General features: G+C 36.8%; 2 protein-coding genes across 7 annotated transcripts in view; one reads left to right on the top strand and one right to left on the bottom strand.

The window, feature by feature from the left end:
- Positions 1 to 17,996, top strand: part of wscd2 (WSC domain containing 2) — a 60,225-nt gene extending 42,229 nt beyond the window's left edge. For all 6 annotated transcript variants that reach the window (XM_016441803.1, XM_016441800.1, XM_016441799.1 and 3 more), the window contains 6 exons: positions 6,397 to 6,581; positions 8,711 to 8,832; positions 8,915 to 9,089; positions 13,522 to 13,686; positions 13,785 to 13,985; positions 16,073 to 17,996. In XM_016441803.1, the coding sequence (XP_016297289.1) occupies positions 6,397 to 6,581; positions 8,711 to 8,832; positions 8,915 to 9,089; positions 13,522 to 13,686; positions 13,785 to 13,985; positions 16,073 to 16,425 (1,201 nt within the window). In that variant the 3' untranslated portion in view covers positions 16,426 to 17,996. The remainder of the gene's footprint in view (positions 1 to 6,396; positions 6,582 to 8,710; positions 8,833 to 8,914; positions 9,090 to 13,521; positions 13,687 to 13,784; positions 13,986 to 16,072) is intronic.
- Positions 17,997 to 19,314: 1,318 nt separating this feature from the next.
- LOC107654612 (chemokine-like receptor 1) lies at positions 19,315 to 20,635 on the bottom strand. The gene has a single exon (XM_016441765.1). It carries the CDS (start codon positions 20,574 to 20,576, stop codon positions 19,449 to 19,451), a length of 1,128 nt encoding a protein of 375 aa, XP_016297251.1. The 5' UTR covers positions 20,577 to 20,635; the 3' UTR covers positions 19,315 to 19,448.
- Positions 20,636 to 21,376: the final 741 nt, after the last annotated feature.

Raw genomic sequence — 21,376 nt, 5'->3', positions numbered from 1 at the left:
TATATATATATATATTACAGACTAAAGTATTATAATTATACTTGTTCACAATATTTATAATATTTAAGTCTGTATTTTTAATTAATCCAGTGTTATTATTATATATTATTATTGTATTATTATATATTTTTATTGTTATATATTCATTCTCTCATCCAGAGCAAAGTCCTATAGATCTGGTTGTGATTTTACAGTTTGGCCACTAGATGGTGCTGTGTTTCAACATTTAAAAATGTGCTTTACAACCTTGAACGTTACTCACCAGGATATAATTGTTACAAGATAACAAATCAGTACTTTAATGTCTTTTTCTTAAATTGTTGTTACTGGAATTAGCAGTGATGTTTTTAACATCTTTCTCTTTTTAGCAAAGCACATCGGCTGTTATATTGATGACACACAGAAACGGGCTCTTAGAGGGGTTTCCTTTTTTGACTACAAAAAAATGACTGTCTTCCGTTGCCAGGACAACTGTGCTGAAATTTGCTCACTCTGGATAAGTACAGTTCTTGGAGAGAAGGGAGGGTTGTACCAATGATTCGCTCAGCAGTCCGGACTACCCTCTGTAGTCTTCTGAGGTCAGATTTGGTAGCTGAGCTGAGCCAGACAGTTATAGAAGTGCAGAGGACAGATTCAATGATGGCGGAGTAGAACTGTTTCAGCAGCTCCTGTGGCAGGTTGAACTTCCTCAGCTGGCAAAGGAAGTACAACCTCTGCTGGGCCTTTTTTGTTGCTCTTTATTGAGAGCAATATTTTTTTGAGCAACTTTTTTGTTGCTCTTTTCTTAGTTTTGACTGCTTTTATTGTCCTCATTTGTAAGTCGCTTTGGATAAAAGCATCTGCTAAATTACTAAATGTAAATGTAATGTAAATATATATATATCAATGATATATATATATATATATATAGAAATGGTGGTGGGCCGCCTGGACCAAAAAATGCCTGGGACGATTTTTTGTCCCAGTCCAGCCCTGATCACCACTCGTTGTTATTTTTATGAAAACTAGTTTTTCCGCAGTTAAAAAAAAAGACATGCCGGTTTAGGACAACATTAGGGTGGGAAAAGGAATTCTTTTATATTTGGGTGAACTATTGATGTTGCTTTTCACTTTCATTCCTGTTAGCATTCTGGTTTACTTCCTCTTTATTCAGTTCCTCATCCCTACGTGCTTCCTGTCGATTCTTAACATCAATCTGTGTTTGGGAAAAGCCACAGAAAGAGAGAGGGAGGAAAAGAGGTTGTGGGATTCTGGCGTCAGGACTGCTTTAAAGGGAGTAGTGTGTGTTACAGATATAGCGATTTGAGAGAGAGTGTCAAAATAAACAGCACATCTGTTTGTTCTCAGCATTGTGCTCCCACTCACAACATTCAAGAATCCTGCCACCCATATTGAGGAGATTAGGAGCAGACACAGCCTGCATAGGGATGAGCCAGAAACTGAAGAAGGACATCCTATTACTGTCCTCCTTTGATAAAAAAAAATCATGCATATAAAATTGACCTCATGCATCATGTTTCAAAGGACAGCTCTATTTTATAAACAAGTTCTCTGAAGCATTGAAACCACGGTGTCAGCTTGAGGCAGTTCTCACACTTTTTTTTTTAAGAGGGGTGTTGAGGGCTGGAGTGCACAGTAACTCTATACAGTCCAGTCCAGATGTTTTAGATTTAACAGCAAAACCTCAAACAAAGGCACAGTGCAATTCACATTTGCGCATAACAAAATGCACTGATATATTTTACGCTGTTTTGTGAAACCGTGATATGTATGTTAAAAAGGCCTGGCAAAACCTTTCTTTCAAGAGTGCTTCGAAACTAAACTTTTCACCTAGTGCATCAGCTAAATCGAAACTGATTTCTAACCAAAACCGTGTAACTTGCATCCAGCTCTGAATTTGAGGAAAGGAACACTGCTGGTCAAGTGTCAGAATGTTAACCACATGCTTTCTGTTCTTTACAAGATCGTTATCTACATGCACACCCATGCGCACCACATAAGCCCCTAGTATAAAATAAACTGTAGTACACTTGGTACACTCTAACAGCCGGTCATTAAGTGACTTTCTCAAGAGCACAAATGTGGCAGCTCAAGAAACATCCCTTGTTGAACCTACAACTTTTCAGTTACCACCCCAGATGCTTAACTACTAGGCTACATCATGAACCAGTGAACATATATGCAGACATGCATATGTGTGTTTAAATAATTATTTTTGTGAAAACAAACCTATACTAATTTATACCTGGGGCCCGTTCTTCGTACGTCGCTAACTCAGTTAGCTGGATTTGATTGTTGATGATTTGGCATGATCTTGGATTGGTTGGTTCTTCGAAGCTCATCCCGGAGTTGCTGTCATAGCAACAGGTCCGTAGGCTTAAACCTGCTCGGGAGCAGCTTATTTCATGTAAACGGGATTAGATTGCATCTTTTTAAGCAGAATTGATACTTAAAATCTGACCGCTACCACCGCTACTTTATTACAAGAGTACCCTATTAATCCAGGGACAATAATTTAAAATAATAATCATTTAAAAATGTATTTAAAGATAATATAATCACTTTGTGTAGTCTTTAATACTATAGACACAGCCAGTTTTACTCACTTGAAAGATTTATTCGTCATAAAATTATTACTTCGTAATTGTATTTGAGTCTTACACACATGCTATACAGATAATGTAGAGTCGTGCATTAATTTGAGTGATGACAGCTATTATGGGAGTGGCTTGATGGAGCGCAGGAGATGCAGATAACATGATCTTGACCCTTAAGAAACAAATCTGTTCAAATTTAGCGCGATGATATCATCTTGGATGTGACATTTCATCTCGGATGTAATAAGCGACGTATGAAGAACGGGCCCCAGACCCATTGTTTTTTATGCTTATTTGTTCATTTTTATTGTTTAACCGTCTATGGAACTAATTGTGAATTCACAGCTTATAATTGACTTTATATTTGACAGATATTTAGGAGTAAAATCCTTTTCCACTCACGAAAAAATCACTGCCCTCAACTTTGATTTTGGGTGCATCGATCAATCAGTAGCATCACTTTCAGACAAAAGATCCGCACTCGCTGTATCTTCTTAACAGCTTGTAATTTATTTTTATTTCGCAACAGAGCAATGGACATTCAGACGTTTGGGCAACAAGCCTTCCTCAGTGAAGTGAGGATCTTTTGTCTGAAAGTAAAATCATTTTCCAAAATGTGTTTTCTACATATGACATTTGACCTTTTTTTTTAGGGTTCTGTCATTTATAATTGTCTAGAAACTAGCCAGAATGGTGGTTCCTAGAGAACCAAGTTCTCCCTCGGGCTGCATTCGCACCAACAGCAGGAACTCTGAAGCGGCCGACAGCGACGTCTTTACAAACATCAACAACCGGTGAATGGAGAATGCCTTGATCAGAGCTATTTTTGTTGAGTGTCGTGGGTTTTGTGGTAACAGATAATGGAATATAAATGCACAAGTTACACAATTAAAAGAGCATGAAAATCTGACTATGACAACACGCAGCGTTAAATGCCGTTGTCACTGTTTTCCATGTTCATGGAGTAAATATTTTTTCATGGCTTTTTAAAAATGCAGAGTAGCCAGTGCTTTGTATGCATTTGGCCAATCAATGTATGCTTACGTCACTGGTAGCTCCTGTAGAACTGATTTAGACCCTACTCTGAAGTAAGAGCTAAATTAGTTACACCAAAATGGAGTTTACGTTTTTAGTTCCTGCAGTCAGAACACACCAAAAAGGGGTACTTCCGCTAATATTTCTAGGAACTATGAAAAAGTTTGGCAAATTGTCAAAACTTTATAGACAATCATATGCTGAAAAGAAGCTAAAAGGTCTTACGGTTTCAAAAAACATAAAAAAATCCTTATGAACATTCAATTTCCCATTGATTTGGAATTCACGTGTAAAAAAGTCTAAAACCTGACAAATTCAGATGCAATTTCACTGCCTGGAAACCAAGTCTTAGTGTTTTAAAAGCATTAAAACATCTTTAACATTGTGTTTTATCTTTGAATTTCAAATCAATTATCGTAGCACAAGTGAAAGACAACAAGTCTCTTCTTGTTCAGTGTACCCCACACATAAGTAGATGTTGACTTGTGCAATCATTGGAGCAACCCTGCCTGCCAGAATAGTAATGCCAGTAGAAATTTGCATTTTTCCTGACTTCTGGTTGTTGTATGGATCACATCTTTCAAACTGGCATACGATAATGCACCCAAATGCCTGAATTCCACAACAAATGCCCTCACCCTCATTGCCTCTATCCTTCTTGATCCTCAACAGCTCAAATTAAAAGGTCCGCTGTAAAATCAGCATGCAGCACCCAATGTTTTTGCGTGGATATTGGAACACGAGTAAAGTACAAAGCCTAGTTTACATAATGAATAACAGTTTATAGGCTTGGGCCGATAGACGATGCCATCATCCATCACCGATGGCTGACAGAAATCACGATGTTGAGTCAATAATTAATTATTAATTAATTAATTAATTAATCACACTATATCGCCCAGTGCAATCATGATTTTAATTTACATGCAGTTATAAATATATATTTTCTGATTAGGTAATATTAACATAATGAAGCTGTTCGCCATCACAATCCACATTACATTCAAAACAGTTAAATGACCACAATTTAAACAGTAAAGATTTTATTGTGCAAAAAATGGCAAACTAATTATAGGCTACTGTATATGTTTTACACAAACTAAACGAAGCATGCAAAAACATCAACAAAATTAAAAATAATTTACATTTAATTAGATTAAATAGGCTAGAACATGTGGGTCCGATTGTGGGTGTTGTATAATAAATATATTACAATAAATTTCCATCCGTTCCATCTCACGCACAGCCGCGTCCCCACAGCTTTCAAAGTATACTTGGATGAGCGCAGATGGATGAACTCGACACATGCGTAGTATCGCCTAGACGTCTATCTCAACAGTCACCTGTTGTACGCAGACCGTCCATGCTGTCACAAAAATTGGACAGTTCTAATGACTAAGCCCCCACCCCAATGTCATCGTCCATCACGATGTTTCACTGTAGACATGCGATGCCAGTTTGTTAGACATCGCCCCAACCCTAATAGTTTAGCAAACAAATGTTACAAGGCACAGTGAAAACATTTGGATTCTTGTCGAACGAGAGAGGCTCGTGAGCCCAATGCCCTTTCAGTTTCACTTTAAATAAATTAATTTTAGCTTGCCGTTTGTATGTTGTTTATAATTAGTGCTGTCTAACGATTAATCGCGATTAATCGCATCCGAAATTAAAGTTGTTGTTTACATAATATATGTATGTGTGCTGTGTATATTTATTATGTGCATATAAATACACACACATGCATGTATATATTTCAGAAAAATATGTTGTTTATATATTAAATATATTCATTTATGATATAAATTATATGAATATAAATATAGGCATGTAAATACATGTAAATATTTAAAAAATATATACTGTATGTGTGTGTATTTATACATACATAATAAATATACACAGAACACACACATATATTATGCAAACAAAAACTTTTATTTTGGATGCGATTAGTCGCAAATCGTGATTAATCATTTGACAGCACTATTTATAATGAATGCTGCTATAGCCTAATTTGTCTTTTATTTTATAGTTTAGTATATAATTTTATAGCTACTTATTTTTCATTCTTGTTTGTAAAGGTTTTATTATATTTACTATATTTACTGGTATTTAATATACATATAAATTAATGTAATTGTTTGCAATTACAAGTTTAACGGGTGTTTTTGGAGTATGAATTTCTCTTTCATGAGATTACTTCCTTTTTGTGGCTGGGTTACTTTTCTCTTCTGTATATTGTAAACTCTAGGCTTCTAAACCAGGGGCGTTTTAGGGGCATGATATTCAAATGACGATTGTTTTCAGTCACCACATTTATTAATGTACGATCATTCGTACGATGGAATTGGAGGCAGATGAAAGTTTCATGAATCACACGTGAAGTCGTAAGTTGATTTGTACGCTCAGATCTGTGCTCGTTTCATTTTGGAACTGATTAATTGTTGGCCTCATTGATCTGAGCTTATGCACCTCAGTTTTGAGTGAAATATTCCAAGAATTATCCACCTGTTCTGGTTTGTATATGTCCAGAAACACTATTTTGTGTTACTCTTTCTGTTTGTGCTTTTTTGCATTTACTTTTGCATATTTTGTGCATACTCTTCTAGAGAAGAATCAGCATTGAGTACAGGATAACGAACAGGGCTTCAAATCGCATTTCTTCATAGCTCGGCATGTCGGAACACTAACTGGCAGTCCACTGCCCTGACATTGCAATGAATTGAATGAATAATGATGTTTTCTCTCTGTCCTTTGTTATTAGGGGTTATCTCTATGCGGGTCTGGAGTTTGGAGCTGAGTGCTACTGTGGCCATAAGATCCAGGCACCCAACGTGTCAGAGAGTGAATGTAATATGGAGTGTAAAGGGGAGAAGAGTAACCTCTGTGGAGGACCTAATAGACTGTCCATATACAGACTGGAGCTGAGCCAGGAGTCGGCCCGCAGATGTGAGAACCCTGACACACACATACACTTACACACACACACATCTGCAAGCTCATGCTCGCATATATCTGGACGGGTGCACATATGTGACTCATCACTTATATCAATCTCAAAAGCGGAAAGGAACTCATGACTTTCATAGATAAGGCCAACTAATTTCTTACAGGAAATTGGGTAAGATTTTACGTAAGATTTCGTTTGCTAATATTAACTACTTTGGTTGACATGAACTAACAATAAACAAAGCTTCAACAGCATTTATTAATCTTAATGTTAATTTCAACACTTATCCATTTAAAATTTTAAAAGTTTACATTTGGTTAATGCACTGTGAACTAACATGAACAAAAAATGATCAGTTGTGTTTTCAATATAATTAACAAAGTTTAAGAAATGCTGTAAAATAAAGCAATAAGCCCCGTGAAGCCGTGGTTTACAGTGAATTTATAACAGCTAAGGGGTGTTTAGGCACGAAGTGAAGCGGAAAACCCCTAAAACCCCTCTAGCTGTTATAAATTCACTGTAAACCACGGCTTCACGGGGCTTATTGCTTTTATAAAACGGTCATTCCATATATGTAGCAAGGTTTCACAAAATAAAACAAAGCAAATAAAATGTAATGGTATTAATAAAAACTTTATTCTTCCGCCAAACAATGTAGTTCCTCAGAAACGGTTGTGGTTCCAACAAAGTGGTTGCCGGGCAACACACAAATGTAAACAAAGGTGTATGTCTGTAGAGTAATTTACAACAGCTTCGAACTTGGCTCAACCAATCAGAATCAAGGACCGGAACTACCCGTTTTATAAATATATTTTCCTAATGTTAACAAATGAGCCTTTAATGTTTATTGTTAACAGAAATTGGCTGTCTTGTTTATCTTTAAGCTGTTTTGATAATCAAAGCATGATTGCAAGAGCGTAGCACAGGGCAAATGGCTCGCCACCACTGAGCTCTCGGGGGAGTGATTATCATGAATGATTTCTGCTCTTTGTTTTCTAGTGGTTGCGGAAAAATTCAGTCGCATTGTTTCAGGGTTCCCACGTGTCCTGGAAAATTGTTATTTAAAAAATTTTTTATTGTCTTTTCCTGTATCTAAGAACGAACAGTTCACCACTAGCCCGAAACGATTAATGTTAGTAGTAGAAAGTACCATAAACATGGCATAAATCGCAACTGGCCAGTTTTTTCTCCAAACATGTGATCTACAGTCACCTCTTTTGTTTTATTTCAGGCAATCTCTGTTCCAGACTTTTAAACAAACTGTATTACAACCATTTTCCAAAATGTCATTTGTGTGGAAATATTACAGTCTATAAACGGTCCGTTAACAAAAGCAAGAGATGCTGAAGAAACAATGAACAAAATAATTTGTTGTAATTTATAATTAAGAGCTCATTTTAAAGAACTGATTTTATAGTTAAGTCATGGCCATCCTTGTCTTTTATTCCCACCATAATTAAATTAAAAATGTCCTTGAAGTCTTGGGAAATTATCTTTGGAAAAGAGTGGGAGCCCTGAATGATTGTTTTTCCTATCTCATTCATTTGTGTTTATTTATTGTAGCTTTGAAAACTTCTGCCAGATCCTTTTCACAACATCTGTTTTTCGAATATAACTATGAATAAAATAAAATTCATATCCATTTCCAGATCTTTATGGCACGCCCTTCACCCTTTTCCTTATGCCTCATGTTTCCTTTATTGATCAAAAATAGCACAGGCAGAAACCTGTGACATTCCACCCCGTGTGTCCTGATTAAGCACTTTTCTCATGTGACAGGATATCTGTTTGCGTATGAGAGGTTATGTGATAAACACAGCAAGTGAATACAATAGTTGTGCAGGAACAACTTAACCTTTGATGAAACCATTCTTAAATGAATTGATAAAAGACTATTTCCACTTGTACAAATAGTGATAGATTTACACTTAGTGCAAATAGTGTCAGATACTATTTGAACATCAGTGTATTGCTTTTTTAACGAGTCAGTCAAAAACATTTACAAGACAGTAGCTGGTGAGGTTTTGAAACGCAATCAATACTCACATTTTCTTCAAAAAATGGTATATATGTAGTTGTTTTTGTTGGTTTTACATTTTTAAAAATTCATATTTATTTTGCTTTTCAGATGGGAGTGCCATCTTCAAGGGCTGTTTCAAGAGGCCAGACAACGTGACCCTGGCGCTTCCTGCTAGTGCCGTTATTAAAAACATGTCAGTGGACAAGTGTGTTGACATGTGCACAGAGAAAGTGAGTACATCTGGTCTCTCTCATACTACAGTACTGTGTTTATAGTCTGTCCTATATAATCTTTTTCCTTTGTGTGCTATAGGAATTCTCTCTGGCAGCCTTGGCTGGTGAAAAATGTCACTGTGGATTTCCTACTCCACTCTTCACCCTGCATGAGCGTGAGGATGAGGAACTGTGTCTCCAGCACTGTGCAGGAGAAGACTTTGAGAGCTGTGGAAACAATGACTTCTTTGTAGTGTACCAGACCCAAGTGCAAGGTAGCATTCATTTGTTTGGACCAAAACCATGTGCTCAGCTGAGCACACAGACAGCCCACATGCAAAATATTTCCCCTGTTTAGGACAAGAACAAACATGTCAGGCCACTATAGAAGCACAAAATATAGCCCGGTTCAGTCTTCACGGTGTTTCAAATGTGTTATGAGCTCTAACTGAGCTTTTGTGGCTGCATATCACTTATCGAGGTCGACCCTCACATTTGCTAAGTTCACACTTCCTCTACACTTCCTCCGAGTTTGCTGTCAAAGTAAGAAAACAGTGTGACTTCTTTATTCCACTTTGCTTTGGTTTCAGCAGCGGTCAAAGGCGATGGCTTCACCTGTAAATTTGGCACTAAATCAATAGCATATATCATGCATTTCAGATATCTGCAGATGATTTCAATAAATGCATGCTTGTGACACTTAAATAGCGCAACTGTTCTGCTGTGCAAGCAGAGCCTTTTTCCGAAACACGCACATACATGCACTCGGCCACAAAACCACATAGAGTCACTTTGTTGACTTTGAGGCTGGGGGAATTGCCCGTTTTTAAGTACTGGTTAGTTCTCACCACAGTTTTTAAATATGCTGCACAATTGTGTGTGAAGGGGAGGGGATGACACATCAAAGAGTTAAAAGCATCAAAGCTTCCCTCAAATCTACGCTATAGCTATTACATAAAACAATAAAAATCAAGAATCTGTGGCTCGTTGATTATCGTTAACCTTTATTTTATGCACAAAGAAAAGGTTTCCAATGTTTTCACTGGCCAACTTAAATGTATTTTGTAAATATAAACAGATTTTATATCATTTTTCTGATTTTGATGGCTGCAACACACTCCAAAAAAGTTGGGACGGAGGCATGCTTAACACTCTGTCACATCATCTGTCCTTTTAATTACAGTGTTAAATTGTATGAGAATTGAGGATACTAATTGTTCAAGTTTTGCATGCAAAATTTTTGTACAGTCTTGCTTGATACAAGACTTCAGCTGCTCATCAGTCTGAAGTATTTATTGTCGGATTCTCCTCCATACACTTTCAATAGGAGACAGATCCGCTGGCCAGTCAGTCACATCCACATGTGTCTATGAAACCAGGCTGTTGTAACACATGCAGAATGAGACCTGGCATTGTCTTGATCTAATAACCATGGACTTCCCATGATAGACCGCATCTTGATGGCAGTATATGTCTCACTACAGCTCTGTATTAGGGGCTTTTGCACCGCATCGTTTCAGGAACTAGCTAGCATGGTGGTTCATAGAGAACCAATTTCCCCCTTGGGCCATTTACGTGGTTGCATTCGCACTGGCGGCAGGAACTCTTCAGCATCTTCTTTGTTCGTGAATATGTTTATTCTTCGTGCTTCGATTGGCCAATCAGCGTACATTTACGTCACTGGTAGCTCCTATAGAACTGTTTTAGACCCTACTCTGAAGTAGGAGCTAATTTTGTTTGTCCAAATGGAGTTCCTAGAACTAAATATGTTCTTAGTTCCTGCGGTGCGAACACGCCAAAAAGCAGGTACTTCCGCCAATAATTCTAGGAACTATGAAAAGGTTCCTCCGGTGTGAAAGCCCCATATGCCTTCATGTCAATGGTACCTTCGCACAGATTCCAGTCACCCATGCTGTTTGCTCTGCTTAACCCCCATAGCATGACAGACCTTTGCTTTTGCATCTGTCGCTGGTGAAAGTCTGGATGATCCCTTTGGTCTTTGGGACTGAGAACTTGATGTCCGTTTTTCCCAAGAACAAGCTGAAACGTGGACTCATCTGACCACAGCACACTGTCTTTCTGACTATCTGAGATGAGCTCTGGCCCAGAGAACCCGGCAGCATCACTGCATAGTATTGATGTAAGGTTTTTCTTTGTGTAACAGATTCAAGTTGCATTTCTCAATGCAGAGGAAGACTGTGGTAAATGACAGTGGTTTTCTGAAGTACTCCTGAGCATGTGGCTATATTTGACACCACGGCATGATGGTTTGTTTTGCAATGCCATCTGAGGGCTCAAAAGTCTGTTTCAAAACAGTTGAACTTTTATTTTGCCTCTGTTCCAACTTTTTTGGAGTGTATACAAATATTTTCTTTGTACTTTTGTCAATTAAAGAAAAGTTAAGGGGAATTAAATAAACTCACAGATTCTTGATTTGACTGCATTTTACAAAATGTCCCAACGTTTTTGGAATTGGGGTTGTACATTACACATGGTTTTGTTAGCTCACCTTACATTACATAAATTCACACATCCTGTGAAAGCTCTGATTTAATGCACAAATAAATGCACAGCCATTTGCACTTGCACTCTGCATGGAAAATATATAATATTTCGTGCACTGTTTCATCTTAAATAACTTTTGTACTGTAGTTTATTTAGTGGCATTTATAAAAGCTGTTTGATTGCTTACATCAAGAATCTGTAAAGACTGGTTACACTCATGGTGTGGATGAATTGCCTGTCGGAGACAGAAGATCATTTGTAGTTTACGGTTTCAGGACCTTTTAAATAAATGTTTTCGGGTTAAGCATTTGGAGCCAGATCATTTCCAAAAAAGACAACATTTTGACATAGAATTCTGTCATTTAATTTAACTGACGTAATCTGTGTAAAGTTATGACCACTAAGGCACAAGGACAACAAAGATAAGGGTATTCTCAGCTTTACACAGATAAGGTTAGCAAATTTATCGCACTGCAACTATGTTAAACCTCAAGCATTCTTTGGGACAAATGTGGGCAAAATCATTTTGTTTTTTTTAACAAGTAGTTTCCTTAATCTGAGCGTACAAGACTTGACTACTTTTCCTGTTTGCCACCTGAACACACACACAAAAAAACTGGACTCGATTCAACAAAGTTAAGAAAATTTCTTCATTTGTCATTCGTGGACAAAAGTGGGCACCCATAGGAAATGAATGGGAAATACTATAATTCAGTGCATTTTTTATTTGTCCAATAAAAATCAATAAATCCAACAAAATGCAGATATACATACATATAAATGAAGGGGTGAGCCTATATAACATTCTCAATGTGCAAACACTCACACTCACACACACTCTCACACGCACACACACACACACACACACAAAGCATCGAAAGAGCCTATAATATTTATAGCCTATATTTTTCTTTTGTTTGTTTTGTTTTGTTGTTTTGTCGAATAAAAACAGTCACTCACACCAAAAACAAAGAGTTGAATGAGCAAGTAACTGAGCACTTTTCTTGAATGTGTCAATCATCCACTGCACACACACACACACACACACACACACACACACACACACACTCACTCACTCACTCACTCACTTCAAAGTCAGATCAAAGTCCTATTGCAAAATTAGTTGATGCTTCCAAACAAAACATGCTGAAACATGCTACTTGTTAGGTGTATTGTTTATTCTTACTAGTTTGGTAGCATTTTACGTTTTTGAGTTATTGAAATGTGATGTTTTTTTTTTGTTAGAAAGAAACTAATGATTACTCTGTCTCCTTTGTCGTTTCCTTGTAGCATGGTCAGATTTGTCTGTAAGCATATTTTGCCATCTTTGTAAACACAGCCTTAGTCTCCTTTGTCTTTTCCTTATAGCATGGTCAGAAGCATATTTTGGCATCTTTCTATAGTCTCACCCAACACAATTTTTTTTTTTTTTTTTTACAATAAAAAAAAATCTACATTTTTAACGTGAAAAAATCTAAAACTTAACAGGTTAAGTTTATTACAACAATGGTTTATAGATGTAAGCCTATATGCAGCCACTGAGTACTACAGCCAAATAGTGGCTATTGATATTTTTTAAATTTTGATATTTTTATGCCATCATATGTCACCAAAGTCACCACATTTTTAGCTTTTGGCTTACTAGGATTTTTTTATAATTTTTTTTTACTGTAGTAAAATAAATATTAAATATAACAAAAATAAGCATATTTCACATAAAATATGGTACTTTTAGATGTAAATAACTTTAAAAAACACAAAAAAAATGCATAAATTGATAGTTTTTATTTTATCAAAGATAGTGATATGACATTTATTTAAAAAAAATAGTGATCACACCCAATTCCTCTTGTTTATCACACCGCTCAAACCTGATTGAGACATTTTACCTGTTTTTTTACAGAATGCAAAGGTACTGTGATTTCAAGACTATTATTTTTGCATTTTTTTGTCCACGTATGTTACCTTTGAGGTCATAAATATATGTGCTAATATACAGTGGTGTGAAAAAGTGTTGGCCCTCTTCCTGATTTCTTTGATCTGAAACATTAAAGTGTGACAAACATGCAAAAAAATAAGAAATCAGGAAGGGGGCCAACACTTTTTCACACCAATGTACTTGCTTGTCAAGCAATTTCATGGAGACTTTATCTTAGGATATCTTACATTTGCCCTGATATGTGTTCACTTTTATCTCTACAGATAATCGTTGTATGGACCGGCGCTTTTTACCCACTCGTTCCAAACACCTAGTGGCACTAGCTAGTTTCCCAGGCGCAGGGAATACGTGGGCCCGTCACCTTATTGAGCTGGCCACGGGTTACTACACCGGGAGCTACTACTTTGATGGCTCACTGTACAACAAAGGTTAACTTAACTTTTTTGTTCTCTTTTTAAGAAGGCCATCCTTTTGACTCTTGCTTGCTGATGGTCTTCCTCTCTCTTTGATCTCTCTGCGTGTGCAGGTTTCAAAGGGGAGAGAGATCACTGGCGCAGTGGTAGAACCATATGTATCAAGACCCATGAGAGCGGCAAGAAGGAGATCGAGGCCTTTGATGCCAGCATTCTTATGATCCGGAACCCTTATAAAGCCCTCATGGCAGAATTTAACCGCAAGTATGGCGGCCATATTGGATTTGCCTCTCAAGCTCATTGGAGGGGGAAAGGTGAGAGATGAAAGCTTGTTCTAAAGCCTAGTGATGTGCAATACAAACAGCAGTACTTGCATAAAGCATATAAAAACCGTGCATGTTAAATGTCTCTGTTAAAGAAATAGTTCACCCAAAAATGAAAGTTTGCTGGAAATGTACTCACCCTCAGGCTATCCAAGATGTAAATGAGTTTTTTTCTTCATTGGAACAGATGTGGAGAAATGTAGCGTTATATCACTTGCTCACCAGTGGATCCTAAGCAGTGAATGGGTGCCGTCAGAATGAGAGTCCAAACAGATGATAAAAGCATCACAGTAATCCACACGACTCCAGTCCGTCAATTAACATCTTGCGAACTGAAAAGCTGTGTGTTTGTAAGAAACAAATCTATCATTAAGGTGTTTTAGATTTAAATCATCGCTTCCGGTCAATATACCAGTCAATCTATGATAATGCAGAATAATGATCAGTGCTGGATAGTAACTGATTAACTGATAATCTAGATTTGTATTTTTATATCCATAATGTACAAGATTATCGTATTTAAATAAATGTGATAAGCGAGTTAGGTCAAAAGTAATCTAAAAGATTACTCTGATTACATGACCTAAAATGTGTAACATAATGGATTATGTTACTAACTACTATTTTTGTCATGTAATTTGGAATCAGTAACCGACTACCATTTGTGTGAATTACGTGTGGATTATTGTGGTGTTTTTATCAGCTGTTTGAACTGATTCTGACGGCACCCATTCACTGCAGAGGATCCATTGTGGTGAGCAAGTGATGCAATGCTAAATTTCTCCAAATCTGTTCTGATGAAGAAACAAGCTCATCTACATCTCGAATGGCCTGAGGGGTGAGCACATTTTCATTTTTGGGTGAACTGTCTGCTACTAGAATTTACAAAACTTTCCCCATCACAATTTGTCCAGCTTCTCTTCCATATACAGGTGTTATTTGACGCAGTTTGGTAGGCTAACAGACCAATGTTTATAATCAGGCTAAATGTTTGAAAGAACTTCTGTTTTGTTTTTGACGTTGTCATTAGTCTTGGGGTTAAACTAAACTGCTATACTGTGGTCGAGAGTGTGTGCTTTTTCCCTTTTAACTCTGTATGAGAAACTTGCTTAAGACTAATGATGCTTATGTTTAGGTACAGGAATCTATTATTGGGCACCAAATACAGGTTTCTGGTGTTTAAATTTGAATAGTTATAACCATTAAACCAAAACACATTTTACTTGCAGTTAATGTAATTTTACTAAAATATTGTTGCATTTAAAAAAAAAAAGTGTGTGAACTATGGTAGTGGTCAGTTTGTTGTGTAACGTTGTCCTTACCCCAATGAAGTCCATTTTGAAGCAATTTTTCTCTCTTGTTCTGCTTCTTAACAATATATTTTTCCCACGGAGAAGCAGATACTTGTGACATTTTGGTGTCTTGATTTTCGAAATGAGCATGTTTCTGTTTTTGTTTCATTTTTTTAACAGTGTTATGAAGTTGCCTGTGTGTGTTTTTTTTAACACATTTTAACATTTAACACTGTGCAGTATGTTCCTCTGTTATTGTTTCACTGTTCTTGTTGCCGTGCCAACAAGCTTATTAATTCTTTCTGATGCGTCACACTAACCGAAACGCAGAAGCATCTAAAAAAAAAATCAGCATTTTTTGCTTCTTCCTTTTGTATTCCATTCTTTTTACATCCTCTATCGTCATGATTATGCTAATTTTATTTGGTTTGTGAAAAAAAAAAGACATCAGCTCTTCATTAGCGATTATATTGTTTTCTTTCTCTCCACTGATGAGACTCAGCAGAAAATTATATTCTATTACTTAACTACAAACAAGTTCTTCAATTCAGAGTGTGATTGACTTCTGCTTAATTTGTTTTTTCAGAAAAGTGTTCTGATCGTTGATTAAAAATATACATAAGCAGTTCCGCTATTGAATCAAGTTGTGTTTGGTGATGTCCAGTACATTTGTGCAGTGCTGTCACACGTCTACAAAGGTTTTCTAATGCACTAAATCTCTGGTGCCATGTTACTGCAAGATGTCTTTGTTCAAGAAGATCAACTCTCTCATTCTCTCTCAATCAGAGTGGCCAGAGTTTGTGAAGAACTACGCTCCATGGTGGGCATCCCACACACTAGACTGGCTGAAATATGGGAAGACAGTTCAAGTGGTACACTTTGAGGACTTAAAACGGGACCTTTTCTCTGAGTTAAAAGGCATGGTCATCTTTCTGGGCCTAGAAGTCTCAGAGGACCGCCTGCTTTGTGTGGAAGGACAGAAGGATGGGAACTTCAAACGCTCTGGGCTGAGGAAGCTGGAATACGACCCTTATACGCCAGAGATGTGTGCCACTATTGACGGGCTTATTAAGACCGTGGACACGGCACTCAGAAAGAGAAACCTGTCTGGTGTACCCGAGAAGTACAGACCCAGATGATACCCATCTCTTCATTTATGCTTTTTTTTTTCACAACACACTTTTTTCCCAGCTATACCCATTTTTGCCCTAGAATATGAAATTGTTTATCATCATTCTCTTTGATTGCTTTCAGTTTTAAGAATGGTACAGTATTGCAGAAATGAACTGCTGAAAAACTGTTTGCCCTTTCATTAATAGTCTACACTACATAGTAAGACATGGGCTTGTGCAACAATTTGCTTTGAGTTTAATCACCATGGATCCATCTTCCTTAGGCCAATACAAGTGTGTGCTCACTACAAATTCAGTTGAGTCTTTACTGGAAATGACTGTTCACACTTCTTATAAAAGTGTCTGTTGCCATCAAGACATCCGGGACAGCTATTTAGATAAACCCATGATATGTGTCTTTCATTAAATTGGCTTTTCCTTCGACTACTGGACTACACTATGATCCCTTAAGCACTTCAGTCTCATTGGGAATATCTGGACAGCGATTTCATTTTTAACATCTGAACCCCAGCTTCCTGTGACCACAATTATCTGGAAATTGCTTTCAGATGTTATGATGCTTCTTAAGACTGATATGGACAACAAAATCCTCAATCCTCAAGTTATACCACGTGATTAGATCAATGCATGGGCGACTCGAAAACACCTTGTCTGGTACTTGCCTTCAGTGATTTGCAGGCAGGCAAATTGCAGCCTTTATTGAGCTATCGATTTAGATGAAAGCAACCAAGTTCTTCTGTTTTGTGTTTAGAGCACTTCTACGTTGAGATTGTTCCATTGAGTTTAACTTTTGTTTTTCTCACTGAGGTTTTAAGATGTATTTGCAGTGCATGGGTGATCAAAAAAAATGGGGGCTTCTTGTAAATTGCTTAAAATGACATTGACTGACCCTTTACCCCTTTTATTATTTGAATCTGTTAAAGGGATACAGTAGTTTTCCCCAAAATGAAAAATATCATTAGATGTCAGGCTTTGGATGCAATTATCAACTTGTTCCAGAAATGTTCAGAATTGTTATTTTTGTTTTTGTTTTTGTCAGTGTTTTAATTACAGGAGTTTTTATTCAAAACAGCGAATCAACTTTATCTAATAATCTTGAAGGGGTGAAAGCAAGTATGAAGCAATGTTCTAAAGAGACAAAAAGCACCTCGAAGGTAAATTTCTGCTTCTCAGCTGGAGACCTAATAAAATAACATTCAATATATGTAAATACACATATATATTTTTGTAATGCTCACAAGGAGAATGACTTTAAAAGACAAAGCAGCACCTATATTTTAAAAAAAGGCTTTTAAATTTGAGCATTACACGCTTTTCATTTCAAAAAGGAACTGAAGTGTCTTTCTGAATGTATTTTGTATGGCGTGAATGTAAGGAATTTCTACCAAATGATTATAGAAATCAGAGAGTAATTGCCAGCAATGCAAAGGGAATTAAATGATTGCAACAAGATTTTTATTATAATTGTAAGCTGAGAGAACTGTGTGAATATATGGAAAGGTTTTGCATTTGTTTGGATAGTGCATCAGATGTCCTGATCAATAAATTGTAACGCCCCAAATTCTCAGAGGCCCAACATTCATTTATGTATGTAGTTGCTTGCTTGCTTATTTATTTATTTAAAGATTTGAATATGATTGTAAGGTTTTTTGTTTTTACATTTACTTCTGTGTGCATTTGGTGAAAATGCTGAAGAAACAAAAAAATAATAATTTAAGCAGTTTCGTTCTCTCTTTACAGCTGTATTGACACCAAAATAATGATCTTTAAAAAAGCATCATATGACCCCTTTAAATGCTTGTTGGGTTTGGCACTTTCTAGAATCGTTGAACCTCATCTACTTGTCTGTTGTTTTGTGCTGTTTTCACAGGGAGGTGTGATACGAGCAGCACTTGAGCAGCCAGTGCTCAGAGCTAAATTAAGCATCTTTGTTGATAAGGTTACTGCGGTCATAATGATGGAGACTAAGGCTCCCCGCCATACATTTAATATATGGTAGGATTTATTTCCAAACACTAGTCAGTCTGGTTATAAAATGGCTCACTGCTGCTGTACACTAAATGGTCAGAGGTGAAGAGCTGCTGACTGTAACTCAATGAATTAAACTGCTTACTCAAAAGCGAATCTAAGCGACCTTTTTGTCTGGTCATTTGTCAAAATGATACAGGAACCACATATGGATGCCAAGGCGACTTGGTTTTAAACTATTGTACTGGGTGGATTTTTATCATTTTAGGGTGGTTGTGTACACACACTGCCAACACACATTTCAGTTCAAACAACTTGTAAAAGTGCATTTAGCATTATATGACCCCTTTAAATTTTTACATTTTGTTACATTGCGACCATTTGAGTTACAGTCTTCAGCCCTACATCTAGTTTTACTAAGTGTGGTCTATAAATCGTAGAAAATAAAGCATAAACTACCAAATACATGCAAATATATTTCTGCAATGCATATAAGCAGGAAGTATTGAAAGATAGGAAGTATCACAATGTTTATCATATAAAAAATGAACAATGCTGAAGTGTCTTTCTGAATGTATTGTGTATGGATTTCGTTAATAGGCATATTAAATAATTAAGAGAATTCCCAGCACTTAAGGAAACAGAATGGTTAGAACAAGATTTTTATTATATATTTTTATGCATATGTTAGCAAAACAGAGAGAGAGAGAGAGATGTGGAGCATGACAACATTTGTCGATCTTGCCCAAATGATGTTTAATACATACATTCAAAAACCCCAAATTCTTTTAACCCACCCCCATGCGTTTAATCAGTAACTTAAATGGTTAAATAAAAACTGTAAATATTTAATAGCTGTCATAGAATTCTGCAAAATTATTAAACAAAATATAATGACTTGTAAAGTAGCTTATATTGAACATCTATTTAAATTTTTTAACTTCTACTTGTAAATTTCCAAACTCAAAATATGCAACAGACAAAACAACTGCACTACTTGTTAATGCCAAGCCGTTTCTATGGGCCAGCATTCTCTTTAGTGCATGACTCGTGTTAAAATTTCAGACAACAGTGGAATGTCTGTTATCCACAGAATTGGTAATTGAAGTTGCTCTGAAAGCACTTCGGGTCTCCTCATCGATGGCACTCTCAATCTTGGAAAGAAAGGAATAGCATTTCTTCTTTAAGTCCTTGGCCATGAATGCATAGAGGAACGGGTTTAGAAAGCTGTTTGCACTGGCGAGAGTGGCGGATACTCGTTGGGCTGTGTGAAAGGCAAAGCTGTACTCAGTTCGGTCCAACTCTAAAATGGAAACTATTTGAAATGGCAACCAACAGATGAAAAAAGTTGTGATCAGTAATGTCATGATCTTGTAGGGCTTGGTGGATCTGGACATTTGGTTTGCTCTAAGTTTACGGATCAGGATGGAGTAACAGGTGAAGATGGTCAGGAATGGAATCAAAAACCCAAAAGTAAAGCGCATGAACACAACGGTTTTGTGGTGATTCTCATAGTTGCTATAGCATATGTCTATATTCATAATCTCTCTGAATTTGGCAGATGGAATGCTAAGCAAAGAAGACACGAACCAAGCTAACATAACAACTACAGAAGCTTTCTGTACGGTGCGCTGATTCTGGGCCCAGACGGGAAACTTGACGGTGATACAGCGATCCACACTAATGATGACCAGGATGAAAATGCTGCTGTACATATTGAGGGTCATAACAAAAGCGTTGAACTTGCACATGAAGGGCCCAAAGATCCAGCTGTTCTTCACCATGTAGTCAACGGTGAAAGGGAGAGTAGCGCAGAAAATGAAGTCAGACAGAGCCAGACTCAGGTACCAGGTGGTGTTCACTGACTTCTTCATCTTAAAACCAGTAATCCAGATCACCGCACCATTTCCAATGATGCCAAGAAGGAATATGATCACATTAAAGATCACTGTAATTACACATGCTGCTTCCCTGCAGTAGCCAAGATGTACCTCAGTAGCCTCATGAAGTTTCTCTTCTTTCGTATGGCTGTCTACAGATAACTCTTGTAAATTATTATAATAATCTGTATCTGGAGTCATTGTGTCTTCCATTAGAACTGAACAGGAAGCAGAGTTCTGTAACAAAAACAATATGCAATTTATCCAAATGCATTTAAACTGAAGCCGGGCTGTAACCACCATAGACATTGGGGGGACTTAGAATAATTAGAAATGGACAATCTGCCCCTGCCCCCATTTTAGGATGACAAAAATATTTAAAAGTTATGTTTTCCTGGTTTGTTTTGTTTTGAAGGGACCATGTACAATTTTAAACTTAAATATTTCCATTTGATGCTATGTACCAGAGTTAACCAATAGTTAACTTTTCACCATTAAAAAACATTCCTCTCAGTAGTAAAATAACAGAACAAGTTCTGCATGATGCATACAATATATCATTTCCAATCAGTCCTTCTCTGACAAGCAGAGCTGTCAAAAAAGGCCAATAAAAAGCACAATGCTAGCAGAATTCTCCCATAGCTTCCCTTATTTTTCCCATAAACTGCTTGTACTTTTCTGATAATCATTTGACCTTAAATTCCCTTTGATGGGTTACATGCATGCCTGTTTGTATGAAGGAAATTGCCTAATTTGCTACTTAAAAAGCTAGTTTAGTGTTTAAACCACACAGAACCACAGAACACATGTGACGTGCTATTCGCATTTTAATTTTAAGTACAACTTTAAGCGAAACTTGTAACACTGATGAGTGCAAAGTATGTTTGTTAAGTGAGGTGGGTGTAATGTCTCGTTTTGTGTTATATCTGATATCTACCACCTTTTAAAGGTGGTTGCAATCCAAAATTTGGAAAATATTCTATTGCAACATGGAATTGTTAATCGTATGCATCCTAATTCTTTTGCTGCTGTCTTTAAAATTTAACCGAAAACAAGTGTTCACTGTATGAACATACATATGCACATATTATCTTGAATTGGTTCTGATG

This window comes from Sinocyclocheilus anshuiensis, unplaced genomic scaffold (genome assembly GCF_001515605.1).
Source record: "Sinocyclocheilus anshuiensis isolate Anshui unplaced genomic scaffold, SAMN03320099.WGS_v1.1 scaffold799, whole genome shotgun sequence".
Lineage (NCBI taxonomy): Eukaryota > Metazoa > Chordata > Actinopteri > Cypriniformes > Cyprinidae > Sinocyclocheilus > Sinocyclocheilus anshuiensis.
This window is presented reverse-complemented; position numbering and strand designations above follow the sequence as displayed.

Coding starts and splice junctions, on each gene's coding strand:
- LOC107654612 (XM_016441765.1), bottom strand. CDS start 20,576: ATGTCTATGGTGGTTACAGCCCGGCTTCAGTTTAAATGCATTTGGATA.